The following is a 20,649-nucleotide window of genomic DNA, read 5'->3' as shown; positions in this document are numbered from 1 at the left end:
TAAACATATATGTATTGTGAAAAGGAGGTTCAGAAATACCCTGTTTAAACTTAGGGAAAAAGGTTGAAATCAAACTTCTATGTTCTGTGAGACAGCAATGAGCTCAATGTGGCTGAAAACAAAGAGGAACTGGGGTTTGGTCCCAGTTAGACATGTAAATAACATTTGTTCCAAAGTAGGGTTTGGTTTGGTGTGAGCAGTGCTCAGTACATGGAATGTAATGTAAATTATTAAATGGGGTGGTGGTTGGAAGGCAGCAGTGGTGAGACTTTGATGTATAGGTTTCCAGGAGCCTTTCCCACCCATATCTTGGGTGGCTGAGTAGGAGGCCATTAGGCTGGGTTTCCCACTCCCATGAAATTCCAGGCAGAGCAGCAGCGGTGCCTGCAGCTGCAAGCGCTGCTGGGTTTCTGAAAGCCTGGGGAGATTAATTACAGCTGCTTTGGATTAAACTCTTCAAACCATATCTAACATTACAAATTTTTTCCCGTTTTTTTTCCTTTTTCCCTTTCAGGCTGCTCTGTGGGTTTCTGTGGACAGCCTGCCTGGCATGTGCCACTTTTGCCTCTATTTATTAATTAATTTTAAAATATTAAGATGTGATAACTTGGAAATATTTGTTGTGAGGTCTGGCTTGCTGCTGCCATCAGGGATGACCAGGGGGTGTGGTGGATGTGATTTGGGGGACAACATTGTGCCTTTCAGGGACCTCAGGGTTTTCTTTGGCAATGAAGGCTCTTGATGCACCACCTCTGTCAGGAAGGAGGCAGAGACATGGTCAGTGAGGAGGCAGACTAAGGCCTGAAACCCCAAGGTGGCACCTTGCACTGATGGTCTCAGCTCCTGTTGAGCTGCTGCTGTTGCTGCTGCTGCATCCTGGGCAGCCCCGTGGGCCTGGGGGCAGCTGTGCCAGGGGCAGGAGAACACAGAAGGTATTATTTCATGCCTGCCTGGTGTTCTGATTTGGAATATATAGCAGATGCAAAAAAGCAACATGTGCAAGTCCCAGTGGACCCCAGCTGGCTCATTTTAATGGCCATTTGCCCTGTGCAGCAGACAGCTCTTCTCTGTCTTTGCTTGGTCCGCCAGAGCTGAGCCAGAGTGCAGTCGGATAGGGCAGGGGAACACACAAGATCTGGTCTTGCCCCTCCTTTCAGTTTGTCCTTCTCAGTCTCTCTTTTATATATACCTCGTTTCACATGTCTGTGTTTTCTCTCCTCCATGCTATGGCAGTGGTGCTCCATGCTGATGAGACAGTGCGTGGTACAACCGCAGGCAGTCATTTTTCAGGTAATTTCTAGGGTAATGAACACCCGTCTCTTGCTTTTTCACCTACCAAGCAGAAGGTCAGGCTTCCTGGCTGCGCAAGGAGGGACCCCTGGCCATGATGGTCATTCCGGGCTGTTTCTCAACAGCAGCAGGGAGAGCACACTAGTGCAGGAGCCAAATCAGATATCCCTTCTGCTGCTCCCACCCCAATTAGCTGGAGAAGCTCTTGGAAAGGGTCAGCAGAAGGGTTCAGCAGAGGGGTCTCAGTGAGGCCGTGGGGTGAGGGGCTGCTCCATGAGTGCTGCCTTCCCCTGGGGTTTCCTCTCCTCTCCAGATGGGATGCCTGAAAGGAAGAGATCTGCCTGGGAGGAATGGGAAGAGGGGTCACCACTGTACCCCTCATGAGTGGTTCAACACCAAACACTGTGACTCCACAGTGTAAGAGAGGTTTTTGCTTTTTCAGGGGGTTTTAGAGTCTCCTGGTCCGTCCATGGGAGTGAGGAGAGCTGCGGACAGTACCCATAGTGTGGTTTTAGGGTGAAGGCTTCTCTGCTCTGCACTCCTGATGCCCCACTCCTTGAGGGCCAGAAGATGCCTCTGCTGACCATCACCTCTTGCAGTACCTTGCTGTTGGCCGCACTATGTTTCCTTTTCTGCCCACAGGCAAGTGCTGGTCACGGCCGCTCTGTCAGCCCAGTGCTGGCCCTGACGCCGCAGCTTGGTGGTGCAAACTGTAACTGCAGAGGTGGATGTGATGTGATGGCGTTGCTCCTCCACTGGGAATGCATGATGAGAGGGGAGTCAGCAATCAGAAGGGCTGCCCCTCAGCCTGCACTTCTGCCTCAGTGCTGGAAGCGGTGGTCAGTGCTTGCTCCTTGTGGCTGTTAACTGATGCTCGTTCCAAGAAGGGAACTGGGCACAGCAAAGTAGTTGGGAAATCCCTTAAAATCAGAAAATCCTTTACAATCCCGCTATTCTTACCTCTGGGAAAAGTTGCTGGGCCATGGCAAAAGACATGGCAAAAGACTTCCTGCAGCTCCCATCTGCAGGAAGTCATTGGGACCAAAAGCAGGGAAGGACCCCAAATCTCCATTTTGCACATCTTCAGCTCATTCCTACCACAGTGCTGCTTGTCTATGGGCTCTCCATCCACACTATGCTGAGCAACCATAATGCTTCCAGTCCCTCCTGCAGATGTTCCATGGTTTGGGACTGTGCCCCTGTGTGTTGCACCAACTCACTATGGTGCAGTGACATGGAAGAGCAGAGGCTACCTGTGCCACAGTCTGGTTACTGCTTGGTTGACACTAGAAATGGTCACTTTCTCCAAGCTCAGAGGGCTACTCATAGCTTATTTGCATGGTGCTTCCAGGTCTTTCCAGGTTAAAAGTTCTAACTCTGGTCCCATTTCTCCCAGGGTCAGTTCCTTGGACTCCTGAAGGGAAGCAAGCTATGGAGTTATGTATTCCTGTGTCTGAGAATTGCAGTTGAGGGCTTAGGCTAGTTCCAGTTGGGTTTGTAGTTTGGGATGTGCACCTCCTTCCTCAGTTCCCTCATGTGACCCGTGGCAAGGGTCCCATTCCAGCTAGGTGCTTCCTCCCAAACTACATGTGTGCAGCTCTCACGTTGTAATTGGGAAACCACATTCACTCTCTGCCTGTTGGAAGGGGTGGATCTTCCTCATGAGAGGATCCAAAGAGATTTTCTAGTCTTCATAGAGCGACATGGGTGAATTCAGGCATCCCTCCCCAGGGATTTGTGTGCGCTCTTCTAGAGATACCGGAAATTCCAAACAGCAGCATGCAAGGACAGGCTTTTCCTCTGCTGTGCTGCCAGCCCATCCATGCTTGTGCATCCCCAGCTGCTTGGGTTGTCTCTGCAGGGCTATTGTTTCTGTGATGTTTTGCCATATTAGGGTTTTGGGTAAAGGAAAAATCTAGCAGTGCCTCCATATGTGCATGTACCCTGCATAGGGGAGAGGTGGGGTTGGAGACTCAGGAAAACATGGAATGGTGTGGGAAGGCTGAGAAATGCTTTATTGTGGCATGTTGAATGAGAAGAAGGAGCTTTGATTACACTTCCAGGGAGAAGGAAGGCTGGGACCATTATCAGCATCCTCTGCAGAGGAGGGAGGTTCCCAGGGCTGTCCTCTCCCAGGAGCAGAAGTGGGGATGAGTCAGAGGTGTGGGAGTATTGGAAGCAGTGGTGGTAGGCAGGACGGTCTAGGTGAATGATGGCAAGGCAAAAGTGAGGGCACAGAGGGTGTTGGAGGAAGCGTGAGCTGAAAGAACTGAGGAACAATGCAACTTTACTGCAAAGGTTATGTAGGATCCTAGGAGACAAGTCAAGGGACTCTGATGCATGGATTGGGTGCAGGACAAGGGTGGCCAGCAGCTAGTCCCTGGTAAAATGTATTTAGCTTGCTCATCTGCAAGAGGTTTGTATGGGGGATCCTTCAATGTGACAGGCTGTACTCCTAACTCATGCAAATGGTGTCTGCAGAAAAAACGTGTTTCTTACACAGAACTGTTAATACAGGATTATCCATGTAAATTACCTTCTGTTTGAGTGAGACCTGAGCTACAGAGATACCAGCATGTGTTCCTGGCTAAAGTACTGAGTTAGCGGCAAGCACCAGATTATGTGCTGGGTTGTCAGAGAAACTTGTGGGAAGGAGGAGGATGTATTCACTCAGATCAGCTTTTGTTTCCTTAAAAAAAAAAAAATTAACTTATTTTGATGTCACATCCCTGGGGCTGTACAAGGCCTGGTTGGACGGGGCCTTGAACCGCCTGGTCTAGTGGAAAGTGTCCCTGCATGGTAGAGGGCATATATAATAAGTTGGTCTTTAAGGTACCTTCCAGTCCAAAACAGTCTGGGATTCTGTGTTTTTCTGAGTTTTGTTTTGGTTACCCAAAAAACCCCCATGTGATCCTGGGTTCATCGGCATTTCTTCACCTCTGCACGGCTTCTGCATAGACTTAATAGTCAGGAATTCATTAGAGACTGGCATCACAGTGGCTGCTCTTCAGCTTACCTGTTCCCACTGTAGTTCTTTATTTGAAGTCAATCTCCAGTTGATATGGGCATGACTGCCATCTCACAAATAAGGGACTAAAACTTAAAGGGCAGATAGCAGGGAACAGAGAGCTTTGAAAGAAAACTTCACAGATTTGTGGGAATGATCCTGACAATAAGAAATCATTGAAAAAGGGCAAATGAAGATAAGCTTTGTGCCATATGCATATACATCCTTTAGATACATGCATTGGCCTCATTGGCTATAGAGTGCTGTAGCAATGGAGACTTAAACAGGGTTATAGGACACAAACACTCTGATTTCTGAGATCTGTGCTTGCTTACCATAGCCTCTTTCAGGTAATGAGATTAGGAAATTATTTGGAAATGACACTGTTCTTACTACAGTCAGGTGCTTTATTTTTAAATAACTTGGATTTAGAAACAGTTATCTACAAATGCATCCATTAAGCAAACTCTTTGTATATACATACCTTTTTCCTGTAATGATGAAGAAATGCAACATTCCTCAGAAAAGAGGAATGGAAAACCTGTTCCCACCTTCTCATTAGTGCATGTCCCCTCAAGTGCCAGCACTGAAATGTGGAGAGTGTGGAGGTTAAGAGGCATGACCATTTTCCTAACAAGAAAGTAGCTTGTACTTGGCAGGTAATCTACAAATTTTCCTCTTTCAGGAATGCCTTGTTACATATTAATGAGTTTGTCTTTGGTTTTATAAAGAAAACCTATTTTTGTGTTCTCTGAGAACCCTGGTGATAAGCACAGACCTGCTTATTGAGCAGTTTGAATGTTGAAAAGCCCAGCGTAAATGGGCAGTGCCTTTAACACTGGCTGAACAAAGGATTTTTGAGTTCTGTATTGCATCTACTTTCTGTTGGCACAGGCAAAAAAAAGCTCTTGATTAGTGAATTTATTGAAACTGAAATGTCTTTTGTTTCTTTTTCCAGGCAACAGAATACTCAGCCATGGCCTCACTAGCTGGTGGATTGGATGACATGAAGGCCAATATAACCAGCCCTACTTCGGCAGATTTGGGAGCAAGTGTTCCTGGGCCTCAGTCCTATCCTATTGTCACAGGTAAATGATTTTCAAACACTGGTAAGTAGTGTGAATTGTCTGTACCTTCATATTGCATGATGAGGTCCTTTATGGAAGAATTGTGTCATATGTGGAGTAATTTGCTCAAAAAGTCTCTTTTTGAATGTGATTTCATAGGAGCTCTTGTTGGAAGAGAGCTGAATGGCTTGTGTAAATCGTTTGTGTATGTTTGTAGCTGACAGATGGAGCCTCCATACCTCTTGTTCAGGAAGGGATGTGCCCCTCCACCCCAAAAGTACATCTTGAATATCACTGCATCACTGAAAAGCAGAATGCTTGCCTCTGCTTTTGGGCTTTGGAGCTATTTTTTCATAAATGCACCTGGTATGTTTGACTGGATGGAGTTTTTATGACAGTTCAAACTGGCCTGAATTTTGGAAGCTCAATTTATACCATTTCTGAAGTGTACCCGTGCACTAAAGTTGAGCATTTAAATGAAAACCAAAGGCTGTTTGCTCAAGGAATGCCAAATCATCTGCATTTATTCAGCAGGTGTAGAGCAGGAGTTAAGGAACAGCTAGGGTCTGATAAATGCTTTGGACACCTATTTATTTGGGATTGACCCCATTGCTTGCAAGGGAATTGTCCAAATGGTAATCTAATTATTAAACTGTATCCCAAATTAGTTGTGCAAGTCAGAAAAAAGGAGGGCTTTTAAAATTTAAGGCTCTGTGTTTCATAGGAATGTTAGCTCAGTGTGTTACTTCTATGTCCAATTGGTGCAAATTTCATTGGATAGTCTCTGTTTTGACAAAGATTGGATGTAATGCTTTATTTTGTAGCTACTGTGGAAGATTATACTGTTTTTTATAAAGTATTACTATGTCTTTAATGCCTTAAAATCTCATCCAGCAGAGGAGAAGTTTTGAAAACAAGTGTTGTTACAAAGTTGTTTTAACCCAGTAAAGTATCAGTCTTCAGCTTTTCTTGACAAAGTTCAGGAGAATTCAGAAGAGATTAGAGAGTGGAAGAAATACATGTGTAGCTTGAAGTGGGATGGGAGAGACTTCTTTCAATATCTGTCTGGTTCTGAGTGGATGGTTTGAGTGTTGGACTCATAGATAAGAAAGGTGTCTAGGGATGGATGGATGGATGGATGGATGGATGGATGGATGGATGGATGGATGGATGGACAGAAAGAGGGACTTCTGGAGGTGTGTGGCTTGTAAGATGTGATGAGATATAGCATTGATACAGATATATCTATATATCCATCAGGGGTCTGTGCTGGAACCAGCATTATCTAATATCTTCATCAATGACACAGACAGAGGGATCATGGGCACCCTCAGCAGATTTGCAGGTGACACCAGGCTGAGAGTGTCATGACACCCCTGAAAGACAGAGCCATCCAAGAGGGACTTGGAAAATGCCTAGAAGTGGCCCATGGGAATCTCATGAAGTTTAAAAAGGCCAGATGCTGATGCAGCACCTGGGGTGGGGCTATTCCCAGGACTGATCCAGCCAGAGGACAAACAGACTCAGAGCAGCCCTGGGAGGAGAACTCGGGGTGAGAGCTGTCCCTGCCCTGGCCACGTGTGCTGGGAGCCAGAACCCCCCTGTGCTGCCTGAGCCCCCAGCGTGGGCATTCTGCCCCCTGCCCCGCTCAGGTGAGACCCCACCTGCAGGGAGGGGCCGTTCTGCCCCCCTGCCCCGCTCAGGTGAGACCCCACCTGCAGGGAGGGGCCATTCTGCCCCGCTCAGGTGAGACCCCACCTGCAGAGCTGCCTCCAGGCCTGAGGCCCAGCACAGGAAGGATGTGGAGCTGCTGCAGCCAGGCCAGAGCAGGCATCCTGTGTGATCAGAGGGCTGGAACACCTCTGCTGTGAGGAAAGGCTGACAGAGCTGGGATTGTTCAGGCTGGAGAAAGGAAGGCTTTGGAGAGACCTAACTGAGCCTCTGTCATGTTCTAAGGGACTGCTCATCCAGGATTTACACCTGGCCAACATGAGGTTCAGCCAAAAGCTATTTTGGCTGGTAGTTCTTTCTTTACCCTGGTTTAAGCACTTCTTACATGTCTCACATTGCTACTTCCTTAGAGTGTTGAGAGCTGACTGATCACATTTGTTAGAGTAAAACCTATTACAGAGGTGATGCTGCAGAATTCAATATGGATTTCACAGAGATTCTCCCTGTGATGTTACCTACACTTGAGCAAAGGTTCCAAATATTAAATTTGCTAGTTCTCCTCAAAAACATGGAGTGGGCTTTATGAACAGCAGGTTCTAGAAAAAAACCTGCCTTAGTCTTAAACGTGCCAGAGTGACAGCTACAACAGAACACAGTTTTCAAGACATTGGGTATTTATATCTTTAATTTGAAAGTGCTGTAGAGTTTTCTATCAACAGCATTCATAAAATCTAGATTTACATGAACATATCAGAAGTCTTCTAAAGCCTATGCCTTTTGATAGGTTTGTGGAGGAAATAGTCTATCTGCTATACTTCTGTATCCTCTTTCTAATAGCCATAGGAATTGTTTTGTGCAGGTCATGCACTGGAAGCACCCAGAAATCTTCATCACAGTCTGGGCCCGTATTGTATGCCTGAGTCATAGTGCCTGCTCTGAGGCTTCCTGAGGAGCTGAAAGGGCTGTGCAGGCTGTCAGGAACAGGAAGGATTCCATAGCAAGCTACTCTTTGTAATGTGCAAGCCATGTCCATTACAGTACACTTGCTGGTACATTTCCCACTCTAGTTCTGGACAGATTCCTCTATCTTCTCCTGTAATATAAGTCATCTTTTCAGTCACAACTCTTTACCCAGCCTGTTTCCTTTGTGGGACAAGGAATTTGGAAAAGGACACACATTTATTGACCCTATTTCCCTTGTAAGCATAAGGTGCATATTGCCATGGGACCTTAATCTGTGGTAGATATCTCTGAAAATCAGGAGCTGGGAAATGGTGCACAACAGTGGTTATAAGTGCTGGGTCCAACAAATGTCTACAAAAACACCACCTATTCTGCCTTCTCAGAGCTTTTTTGTGGTCTGTGGCCTGACCAAAGCTGTGGTAAAATCCAGTTACTGGTTTAGTGTTCTGTGGCTGGGATGGGCAGGGGATGACAGGCTATCAGTGGGGTAACAATCTCTGGAGAAAGGTCAGCTTTGCATCAGTCCCACTTCAGTGGTAATGCCCTTATTCAACAGAGAAATCCTGCCAGAACTGGTCCTTGCTCCCCTCAGTTCAGAAGAGCCTCAGCCTCACAGATCTGTAAAGGCATTTTCAATGGGAACTGCTCCTTACTGGAGGAGGAATGGCCAGCCTTACCTCTGGTCTTCTCTTGACATTCAGGAAGTTGCATTGCTTTTATTACCTTTTTTTTTTTTTTTTTGAGTGTTTCCACTCTTCCTTGTTTCATACAGGCTGTCCAGAGAATGAACTTGAAAGCCTTGGGGGCAACATAATTCAGTATGCTAGGTAGTGTGTTTTCTACTGTAAAAGTGAGGGTTAATTGGATAAAAGTCCAGCAAATGTCCTAAGTTTGTGTTTGGTGCTGTTATTGCCTTGAGGTCGATCTCACTTCTGTGTTGACATTCCAAATTATAAACAATTTTGTAACAGCTTCAGTATAATGAGACCAAGAGCTGCTTAAAACATTGCCACATGAGTTATGGTATCCAGAGCAGCATTGGTGGGAAACATCTCTTCTACTGGGAACTCTTCTGGTTGTGTGTGTGGAGCAGAGCTGTGAACATAACTGCATGATATTTCAACACAGAATGGGGCTATTGGCTGAAAAGTGGGTAAATAACTTAAAATATGAAAACCATGAGTTTGTGCCAGGAACACTTGTGTCTTTCTATAGCTGTATCTGCTGTTCAAGCTTAATCTTTATGAGAAGTTCTGAAGTAGTCTAGGCTGCCAGATGTGAAGAGAACTTTGTCTCTTTCATGGTGTCAGTCTTAAATCTGTAAGATTATAAAATAATTCATTGGAAATATGTCTGAGAACAGAACTATGATTACAGTTTTTCATTGCTCTTGTTACTAGGTTGTGGTGCGGATGGCAAAGCATTGTTGAGATTTAAGATGGCAAAGATGCTCTCTGCAGTTGTTTGTAGAAAATGTAACGTTTCTCTCTCTTAGCCAGCTGGCAGATCCAAACATACGGGATAGATCTTGAAAATTAAGGGATTGCTTAAACATTGACACTCATGCTAGTACTTGCTGCTAAGGAGAAATGTAGTCACAACTCTCAGTACCACTTCATCCACCACCTCTGTTGTGCTGTGAATCACCAATGAAATCTCTGATTAGAGAACCATTTGCTTTCTTTGCATTGTTTTTATGCCACATTATACAGTAAGTTTAAAAAAACCCTTCACTCACTTCATGCTGCCACAGCCTGTAAGGGCTCTCTCCATTTACAAGCCAATGACATAGGCCCAGCACATTGCTGCTGTTGTCAGCAGTTTCCAAGCATCCTGTGATTGTTACTAATTAACTCCAGATGCATTTTTCCTGCTTTGACTTGCTGATTTCAGCATGGTTGGTGTCACTTTGAGAGGATAAAGCCATGTTAAACTGATATCTTTATATGGCTCTCCAATGCTGCCCTGGGGGTGGATTGATGAACCTGCAGCAGCCTGGCTGTGTCCAGCAGCAGGGTCAGTATGTTCTTACAGAGCCAGGAGTGGCTGTTGACCAGGCTCACCTCTCCCTGGGGCAGAGAAGCATCATTTACTGGACTGGGGTGTGATGGGAATTCTGTATCACTCCATTAAAAGAAGTGTCACAGGGCACAGTTTTGTCAGTGAGCTTTTTGTCTAGCAAATGATGGGGTAGAGGAGCCTGGTCTTCTTCCATGCTGGGACATCTCTATCACCCATGGCTCACCTGCTCTTCCTCACATGCAAGGGGAGACCATGCAAGACTCTGCCAAGTATGGACAACTTATGTCTTATCTTCTGCATTCAAATGTGCAGCCACAGCTTGTAGTGTTATGTTCCTGGTTTCTTTTTGTGGTCAGCCTTGTAGACAATGGCTCTGGAGAACCAAATCCATGGACTTTCCTGCCTGTTTTGTATGCACATAAAAAAGGTGATAAAAAGAGAACAAGAGCAGGATCAGCATCAGTTTATTATTTGGAAGAGATGGAGAAGGAGAGACATTCCCAATGGCTGTCATCTCCATTACCTGCTCTGGCTTGCATTGCTGGACTCTGCCACTAGACATAAGTGATCCCAGATGTGAAGCTGAACTGAACATAAAGCAGACTCCTCCACCCCTGGGAAGATCAGCCTGACTTTTCATTACTGTAGATGTATCCAACATCTTAGGTGTAGTACATTGTGCCAGGTAGTTATTCATATGTGGCACAGATCTGTGGCTAATGCAGGTAACAGGGATATGTTTAGCAATCCATATTCCTGCAATAATGTTCTGTTTTTTTAGTTAGGGAAAACAGTTGCTAAAATGGGATAAATGCAGGCCAAAAGATATTTCTTTCTACTGTTCTGTGGTGAAATGCCGTGCTCGGTTAGCCTCTCAGTGTGTTTTTCCTTAGGAGTGCTCAGTCTCATCTGCTCACTGAGTCTTCATGCTACTTTGTTTGTGCCATCATGATGTAATTGCAATTTATGAGACAGGGTTTTGTTGAATGGAAGGTATTATTTGTCCCTTCTGAATCTATGTGTGAGATGGTGGAACTGCATGAATTCTGATGCCTTTAGCAGCAGGAAAGAAGTCACTACTCTAAAATCCTAGGCTGAGCTCTTGGTAGGATTAAAGACTAATGTATTTCAGCATTTAGCTCAATGCAATCCAAAAGGACTTGTTTATTTTAGCAAGAAAACTGGTGGCACTAGGATGCAGATCACTTCCAGAAAAGTGGTAACAGATCATTCTCAGTCTGTGGATAGAGGATTCATCTCTAGAAACCAGACTTTGGCTGGAGGGGTCTGGGGAAACCCCCCAATTCCACAGGCTAGAGTTTAGGTATTGAATTTGGACTCGACACCTACTTTTTTGCATAGCCAAGTTAGCTGGGCTGGGTGAACTCCAGAACTTCTTTCTAATCTCAGCTGCCCTGTGATCCTGTGGTCGACTCTGTGGTTCCATGCTTCTGGGTAGAGCTGTGTGTCATTGTTTCTTTGGTGGGATTGGGCCCAGGGTGGCTGTGGGACAGCCTGCAGTCCATGTTACTAGGACCATGGTACCTTCTGGGTCTGCCTCTACCAGCCTGGGCATGAAAGTGGAGTAGATGGGTAAGGAAGCTTTCTCATAATTTATTTTGCTTTTTGTACATGATTTTAAGGGAACGTTTTAGAGATACCACAAAACACGGAAGGAACATATGGAGGTTTTGCTTTCCATTGTTTCATTTTTGGGGGTGGTGGTTTTGAATCTTTGTGTTCTTTTCCTTTTTTCAGACAGAGAATCATTAATTTGGGAAAGGTCTCCAAGATCATCAAGTCCAACCATTAATCCAGCACTGCCAAGTCTATGATTAGCAATGTCTCCAAATGCCTACATGTCGTTTAACTCCCTCCAGGGACATCACTGCTGTGGACAGGCTGTTTCAGTGCCTGACAGCCCTTTCAGTGCAGACAATTTCCCTGATGTCCAATCTAAGGTTCCCCCCTGGTGCAATTTGAGGCCATTTCATCTCCTATTGCTTTCTAGCGAGCAGGAAAAGATACCTGCCTTCAAAATCCTTCCCTGGGATTCTTGACTTGACTGAACCTCTCTGATGAAGCTTGTAAGGGCTGTGCTCCTCTGGAATGGCTGGGAGAGTGTAAGCAGAGGAGAGGACATTTGGGTTGTGTAAACATCTTGAAATGTGGCCTATTTCTTTTTATGGCTTTGGAAATTAGCAGTCTTAGGGGTACACAAGAAAAATTAAGAGTTCAGTCTTAAGAGTATGTGGTGAGGTGTGCACATCCAGGTAGAATTGCTGCAGTGCGATGTCATGGTTTGCCTCAGATACCCTGTGTTTCTCCCTGAAGATTTCTTCCCCAGGTGTGTCAGTCACCTCTCTCTCCCCCTCCCAGCACTGTCTGTCACTCCTGGCGTTCCAGAAGGGCGCTGAATTCCAAAGATGCCCTCCACCCCTGGAGGACGTTGGGCCATCCAGGTGTCCTTTGTCCCTTTGTCCCTCCCCTCCTGTCCCTGCTTGGTGGCTCCCTGCCCCTTCCCTGCCCCTCTGCCCGGGGTTAAAGGAGCAGCAACCACGGGCCCAGGGAGTTCTGTTGGAGGAGCTGCTGCATTCAGAGGCCTGTGGGCCAGAATAAAGCTCTGGATCCAAACCCTCCATCAGAACCGACTCCTTTCCTTCACCATCGCCTTAAAGCTTCTCCACCAAGGGAAACCTGAGCTCCTCAAGCCTGGACTTGTCTCCACGTGCTCAGCTGCAGCATCCAGCCAGCCAAAGGTGTCTGTGGGGTGAAACCCCACACACCCACCAGCCAAAGGTGTCTGTGGGGTGAAACACCACACACCCACCAGCCAAAGGTGTCTGTGGGGTGAAACACCACACACCCACAGCCAAAGGTGTCTGTGGGCTAAAACACCACACACCCACAGCCAAAGGTGCCTGTGGGGTGAAACACCACACACCCAGCCAGCCAAAGGTGTCTGTGGGGTGAAACACCACACACCCACCAGCCAAAGGTGTCTGTGGGCTAAAACACCACACACCCACAGCCAAAGGTGTCTGTGGGGTGAAACACCACACACCGAGCCAGCAAAAAGTCCCTATGGGGTAAAACACCACAGTGTTATTGTTTGGTTCAGCAGCAAGGGCCAGACAAGCCAAGGCACATCTCGTCTGGCTATATTGGTAATTATTCCAATATATAGAATATTTAACCAGTCTGGGTAGGTGAGGTGGAATGTGGTCGCAGACTGAACTCTTTGGCCAACAAAAGAAGCAGAAGCTGACTTTCTGTGCTGGGTCTTAGCGGGGTTCTGCGTACTCATCCCACATCAGAGCAAAGTCACAACCTCTTTCCAAGTTCCACTTCTCTTTAATTTTTAGTTTTGCTGTGCTTAAGACTAAAGTTTAACTCTGCTTTCTGAATGTAGTGCTGGCAGGAGCCAAGGAAAGAATGCTTTTCCTCTGTCTTGAGCTGTATTTGATCTGCCTTTTATGGAGCATTTTTTTGGGGCATCTGAGACAACTACGTATTTTTTGTGTCTAGTTGAAACAATAATGTGACATTTAGGGGCAAAAAAAGCTCTGAATAGATGCCTTTGAGGAATACATATTGAAACAGGACTTATCTTTCTTTCATGCACACCTGATGTTTGCAGTGAAGACTGCTATTATTTTAGAGGCGCAAAAGTGTGATACAGGGTTAGTAGTTCATTAACAAGAAGTAAAAATATGCCTTAGTAATGATGGGAAAAGCATTGTGAAATCTGCTGGTGGCAGTTCCTGGGGGAGAAAGGGGATGCTTATTTTAATTTGTACATTACTGTAGTCAAAAAGAATGAAACTAAGAATCTCCTATCTAGCTGATTCAGCAGTTGTAGGTTGTTTATTACCATGAATTCAGATCTAAATCCAGATCTTGCTGACCACAATGAGAAACCTGGTTTCATCGGAAAACGCTATTTGTCCGTTAAACAAGTAGCGGTTATTACTTTGTATTTTAAGAGTGACCGAGGTAAAAGTGTTGTAAAAAGAAGATCTGTTGAGGAGGATGATAATTTAGGTGGCTTTGCAACTGGAAGTGCCAAGGTCTGGAGAATAACAGACCTTGGGAAAACAAACCTGTGGGAAAACATAAATTATCCTCTATCCTTTATACTCTGTCTTTTCTGAGAAGTAGAATTTCTGTGTAGAGATACCATAGATGTTTATAGAGATTTGAAGACTGTCTCTCAGACATTTTTTCGCTGCCTGTCTTGGGAGAGAGAAAAAAGCAGAGATCATAAATGCACAGAGGAAATTCCCACTGTTGTGAAGTGTTACACAGGCCTGTTGATATGTGAGGCTGGGAACAGCCCACACACTTTTTGTCTCTGCTAAGATGAAAGCTAGCAGTGTATTTGTCCCTGTAGTGCCAGCGTGGTGATGGAATAAATCTACTTTTTACACTTGAGCTGTGGATTCTGGCCCCCTTGGTTACCTGCATGTATTTGATTCTCACAGTGGCACAGCACTGGGCTGTCTTTGCTGATGTCTCGCCATTTAGGAGGTCTGTGACTGGTCATCCCTGTAGCAAGAGCTGCAGGTGGAAAGAAGAAAACACCTGCAGAAGGTGACTTGTCCAAAGAATTTCTGCATATATGGTTGGGGATTCTCATCAGATGTGCCTGTTTCTTTCCACTGGCTGTTGAGGGAAGGAGGAGTGCTTAGTTTAAGCCGGAGACAGAAAGAAGGGTCACCTGAAGATACTGGGGAGAGTTGTTATCCAGCTGGCAGTCAGCAGCTGTTTTACAGTTGTGCTTTCACCAGTGGACTGAAAGGAATTGCATTATTTTGATTTAAGATTAAAGTTTTTTTTCAAAGAAAAGTTATTTCAGTTTGTACTTCCTGTTCCAACTCTCTGAAATAAGAGTAATGTAACTTTCCCACAACTACTTTTTTCCTCCCCTCCTGTCCCTGTCGTCAAATTAGCACAGTTTTGAAGAAAGTAAAAAGAAAATTTGGATTTGTTAATACTACGTTTTTCTTCTGGAAAAATGCTTTGGTGTTTTTTGTTATTGTTGTTGCCTAGTTGTAATAACAATAAAAAGTCTTCTTCTGAGGCTATATACAGGTCATATAACCTGTCATATAACCTTTCCCTAAATGTTGACCTTGTTTAAACATGGAACATAATCACAGAATTGTACTTTAAGTTTTGCAGGACTGTTTTGAAGTGCAGATTGGTGTTGGGTGGATGGATGGTTTATAGTGAAGAGTTATGCTAAGAGTTACAGCTCAGTTTCTACATTTAATGGATAAAAGTGCAGATGCATTTCCCAATAATCTATTCCTCACTCACAATAGGATCTGCCATGTTAAAGACTTGAGAAAAGGCCACATAAACTCCTGTGTAAAGCAGGCAGTCTGAAAAACAAAAGTGTAATTTTTAATGAGAAGACAGAGCCTAACTGCGACACTGTTGAGTTTTTCCATTTTTATGAATCCTTATCTTGCTATTAAAGAAGAAGTGCATTTGAGAAAGCAAACGAGGGCACTTGTACCCCACTAAGACCCAGGCTATTAACTGCCTCTTTTGATGATGTACAGCCTGACTCTGTTGGGAGTTTGGCTGTGGATTTAAATGTTGAATTTAACTATGGTAAACATATTTTGGTGCAAAGCATGTATAATAACAATTTGCATTTACATAGCATTTTTTACTTAAGGATTTTGCAATGTCTAATTAATTAAATCTGTTTCCCCCTGCCCCAAATACCACTGTGGTATGGATAATAAATGCAATTTTAAATTGAGCAGCTATAGCAGGAGGATTAAGACAAGAGGGTTCTGGTGCCTTTGTGGTGGTCCTTATTGTGGCGGGCCTAGGGCTTGTTCTGCAGGCATGCTGAGCAGCCTCATCTTGTGCTCACAGCGGTCTGAAGCACCCTGAAAAGAAAAGGGTGTCAAGCCAGCTCCATATTGGTGGGTGCAAAGTGCTCTGCAGGCTTCATGCACGGTGTCTCATGCTGATGTTTGGGTCCTGGGGATGCTCACACGCAGCTGTGCCACCCACCCCATGGCAGCTGGGGGGCTCGGGTGCTCAGGGCTGGCTGGCAGCCTTGGCAATGGCTAGTTCAGCCGGCAGGTAGAATTTCTCACTGCCAGATAAATGCTGAAATCTGTTCTAGATCTCTAATTTGGAAATAATTTTTAAAAAAGAAAATAAAGAAAGGAAAGCAGTCTAATTAGCTTAAATGCTTCCTGAATTGCTTTTTCTTTTGGCCCACAACAATAACAAAACATTTGAGAGTTTCTGTGCAAGCCACCAAAATGGTATTTCCAGGTGAGTAGCAGGATGCATTGACATCTGTGCCTCTGCACACCACAACAATGAAATCCAGTGGCAATCTGAGTGAGGCTGCAGAAGTTGTTTCTAGGACAAGGTAATCGTTTTGATGGCAGCTGTTGAAGACCTCTGAAAGATATTGAGGTGCTGGAATGTGTCCAGTGACAATTAATGGAGCCAGGAAGGGTCAGGCACACAAGTGTTATTAGGTGTGGTGAGGGAGCTAAGGGGCTCATACCGGACAAGAGGAGACTTGGGGAGACCTTCTGTCTCTCTGCAGCCTCCTGACAGGAGGATGGAGCCAAGTCAGAGTCAGGTCCTGCCTCCAGGGAACGAGAACAGGACAAGAGAACACGGTCTCAAGATATGCTGGGGAAGGCTTACACCAGATATGGGGAAAACATCTTCAGTGAAAGGGCTGTTCATCCCTGGCACAGGCTGCCCAGGACAGTAGCGGAGTTGCCATCCCTGGAAAGATTTAAAAGCCATGTGATTGTGGCACTTGGAGACATGGGCTGGACTCGGTGATCCTAGAGAGCTTTTCTGACGTAAACATCTCTGTTGTTCTGCCACTGATGATATGTGGCCTTTATTTGCTTCATAGCAATTAATTCTTGAATAATACCCGACCAGTTAGAGAGAGATTATGTATTTGCAGTGAATTGACTATGAGTTATCAGACCAGTAGTTTTGGGAAATGAGTAGAGGAAATCGTAAAAGAGACAATTCTGGGTTTTTGTGCACCCTGGAGCAATGGAGAGCATGCCAGGAGGATACCTGCTGTCTGCTGTGTCCTCACACCTTCCTACCATTAGCAAGGTGTGAGCATAATTTAATTTTTTAATCTAGGAGAAATCTGGGAGAAATCTAGGTGAAACTTAAGATGACTCAAGGAAGAAAACCTGCAAAGTTTAAAATGTTCGAAGTCGTGTTTTAATAATGCTGCAATGTATTTTTTGAGGAAAGTTCTTGCTTGCATTCTCTATTCTTTGAAAGAGCTCTTCCTGTAGTTCTGTCCCTGGGAAACACTGTGTTAGCCAAGAATAGAGATTTTATAAGCCTACGGGTTTTTTGTTTTGTTTTGGTTGAGTTTTTTTGTTGTTGTTTTTTGGTTTTGATTTGTTTTGTTTTGTGGTTTTTTTGCAATGAACCATTATTTCTTTAGGATTTCATGTTACATTAAGGCAAAAAATGTGTGAATTTTGGGTTTTGTAGAATTTCTCCTAAAAATGTTGAACTGTAATAAAAATATACACAAAAAGAAAAACCAAGTAGAAAAAAAGAAGAACGTCACTGGCACTTCATCAAAATACAAGTTGCCTGGCTTTGAGCTGCTTGATAGAATCGGCACATTTACCAGCAGTGAGGAATATCAGTTGTGGAAATCCCACAAGAATCAGCAGGGATGGGGACTGCCTGTGCTGCCAGAGACTTGACACCTGGCTTGGGATTTTCACACAGATGTGGCTCAAAAGTAAATTCAGTAAAGAGAGTGAAAGGAGTGTTGGGGTCCCTCTGGAATTTTCCTTCTTTTCTCTGTACATTCGTTACAACAATCTGAAATCCTTGAGCACAGCCCTGTGATGACATTATACCTTTTTTGAACACTAACTTCTGAAAAAGGCTCATGTATCAGCAGTATCCCTCTAAAGAGGGATGTGTGTGTTATCCCCTCCCCACCTGGCTTAATCTCTGGCACTTTTGGGTCCAGGCCTTGTGGTCTCCCCAGATGTTAGCATCCTCCTGGGGGAGGGATGGTCCTTAACCACTGGGACTTAAAGACTGCAAGAGTATGTAGTGTGTGGAAGAATGTGGTGGGGAGGCAGCAGCTGCTGCTACAGCTGCACTAATTGCAAGGTCCATAAGAGGTGGGGTGATGCCTGGGGCTGTGGATAAGGCTGTCAGCAAATCCGGTGTTCATTGCCAAACAGAGGCCTTGTTTTTGCTCCATCTGTCCTTGTTAATATAGTTATGTGGCACATGGACACAAGCTATCCCCAGGCCTTGGTGTAGCCTTGAACAGGTCTGGTAGCTGTTCACACTGTAGGAAAATTGTGTCCTCTGCTAGCCAGTAAAAGCAGCTGCATGTGGCCCCTGAGTTCTCTGCAGAGCATTGTCCATCTCTCCCTGTGGGGCTGCACTAGGGATGGTCATGGTAGGAGTCAGGGAACACTGGCAGTAACAGAGACACACGGGACATGCATCACCCCTGCTGCATGAACGTGCGGTACAGGGTTGCAGAGCACACTTCTGCTTTGTGTGTCTTCACTGCAGCTGCTGAGGCCATACCAGGACGTGCTCCATGAATCCCTGTGTCCTGCCCCAGAGCATCCCAATGACTTTGTCCACTCTAAAGAGACCAGTGTTCATTCTGCAGTCAAATTTTTGATCAAAAGAGGTACAGCTGCTGTGGCCTTCCACTCATCCATGAGCACATCCTCCCTACTCAGGAGACAGATTTTATCCATCTCTTCTGGGGACTTCACTACCTTTGAGTCTTGATATTAATTCAGGTTTCCATGAGACATGATCTTAAGTTCTTAACATATGACTAGGATATCACTGGGCCCTACTGTGACATGCATAAAGCAGCTCTGTGGTGCTCTGTGTGACGTTGTCTCTCTGCCCTGACCAGCATGTGGTAGACAGGAGTGGCTATCCCCTGTACTTGACCCCTTGGAGAGATGGAAAGCCCCTGCTCCTGTGCATCATGTCACCCAAGGGCTTGTAGACCACAGAGTTATTTCTGTGCTTTCCTCTGCAAGACACTGCCTGCAGACCCTCAGCACAATTCTCCCCTTCTGTGGTGGCTGCTCTGAGCTCTTCTGGCTGCAGCAGAGGAGGTCCCTCCTGCTGGGTGGATACAGAACGAATTTGCAGTCCTCATGGAGGAGAAAGCACTGCCATGGCTGTGGGCATGGCGCTCCACCAGCACCAGCCACTGTCGTCTCCTACATTCCTCTGTCCCCACTAAGTGGCATAAAGAGCTTGTAGGCAGCAGGGATCAGCAGTGGCACCACAGGTCTGGGAGAGGAGGGGAGTGAGTGTGAAATTTGGCTATCCCTCTGGGACACTGTCCCAGCCCCTCCTCCCCGTGGACCCATAGGAGTGGTAGGGGCACATCAGCTTTGCTCAGCATCACACACACCCTGCAGAGAATAGAGCAGCTCTGCCCCATCAACCAAAGTGCTGTCCTGAATGTACTCCTTTCTCTTACCTTTCTAATTATTCCTGCCCAATATTTCTTCCTGTTTTCTTTTAATTATTTTCCCCCTTTCTTCTCTCCCCGTCTTTCTTCTCCCCTAAAACTCTGACACTCCTCTCTGGTGTATTGAGAATGTGAGTGAAATTGAAGGCTGGAATGTCTCAAGTCTTTATGATGATGAATTACTTTCACTGCCAAACCTTTTATTGTCTGTGATTTGGAAAGAAGGGAAGCTGATTTATTGTGGCCAACTGTCATGCCATTTAATGCAGTTATAAATCCTGACACCACGATGGTCACTGCTGGCCAGGGACCCCCTCTGGCCACTCTCCTATCCTGTTTTTGTCCATGGTCACTGTCTTCAGCTGAGAAGCAGACAGGTCAAAATGTGAGCTGGGAGTTCTCACTCAAAGGGTAATAGCTGAGGATCAAGCAGGCCCCAAGTGTCTCACCCAGACACAGGCAGGATGCACAGCCTCCAGGTCTTGGGGTGGGTGGAGATGTCCCATGGTCCTGGCCATCCCTAGAGCTTCCCCCGTCCTGGTGCTGGCCCTCATGGATTGCTTCAGTCCTGCTTGAATGCGGCAGGAGGGAAATATCACACGGGGCTTGGAGCAAGATGCCTTTCCACAATCCCTTCTGTTCTGTGGCCTGAACTCGCTGGAGGATGCTTCCCATAAAGTAATACACACATTTTTTTTTTTAGCTACATGGTGCATCAGCTGAGATACATATCTCACTATGTTATGAGATGCTATCTACCCAATAGAAAGCTGGGAAAGAGATGGGACTTGGAAACACTAATTTGGTTCTGCCGCTTGATGGGCCAGATGAAAAATGCAGTTTTGTCTCAAAGTGATTTCAAATGAGATGTTTCAGGTTCCTTCAGCTAAACAGAGTAAAACATTTCAAACTTGACAACTGAGAATATTTGCTGGAAAATACTGAAACCGCCAATGTGTCAACATTTCCGTAGCTTCACTATTTCACAGCATCACAGAATCTAGGTAAAGTCTCTGATTTCAGCTTTTTCTCTTATTCAAGGATTTAAAAAAAATACTTCAATAGCAGAAAAATAGCATATAGGTAGTTGGATTGGACTTTGTTGAACCCTA

General features: G+C 45.3%; 1 protein-coding gene across 7 annotated transcripts in view; it reads left to right on the top strand.

Moving 5' to 3' along the window:
- PAX5 (paired box 5) overlaps window positions 1–20,649 on the top strand; it is a 136,884-nt gene that overhangs the window by 71,164 nt on the left and 45,071 nt on the right. For 6 of the 7 annotated variants that reach the window (XM_058043913.1, XM_058043912.1, XM_058043910.1 and 3 more), the window contains one exon: window positions 5,256–5,385. In XM_058043913.1, coding sequence (XP_057899896.1) covers window positions 5,256–5,385 — 130 coding nt within the window. Of the gene's footprint in view, window positions 1–1,233; window positions 1,291–5,255; window positions 5,386–20,649 lie in introns of all 7 variants that reach the window. The other variant, XM_058043907.1, reaches the window with a different exon arrangement.

Source organism: Melospiza georgiana, chromosome Z, assembly GCF_028018845.1.
Source record: "Melospiza georgiana isolate bMelGeo1 chromosome Z, bMelGeo1.pri, whole genome shotgun sequence".
Taxonomy (NCBI): Eukaryota; Metazoa; Chordata; class Aves; order Passeriformes; family Passerellidae; genus Melospiza; species Melospiza georgiana.
This window is presented reverse-complemented; position numbering and strand designations above follow the sequence as displayed.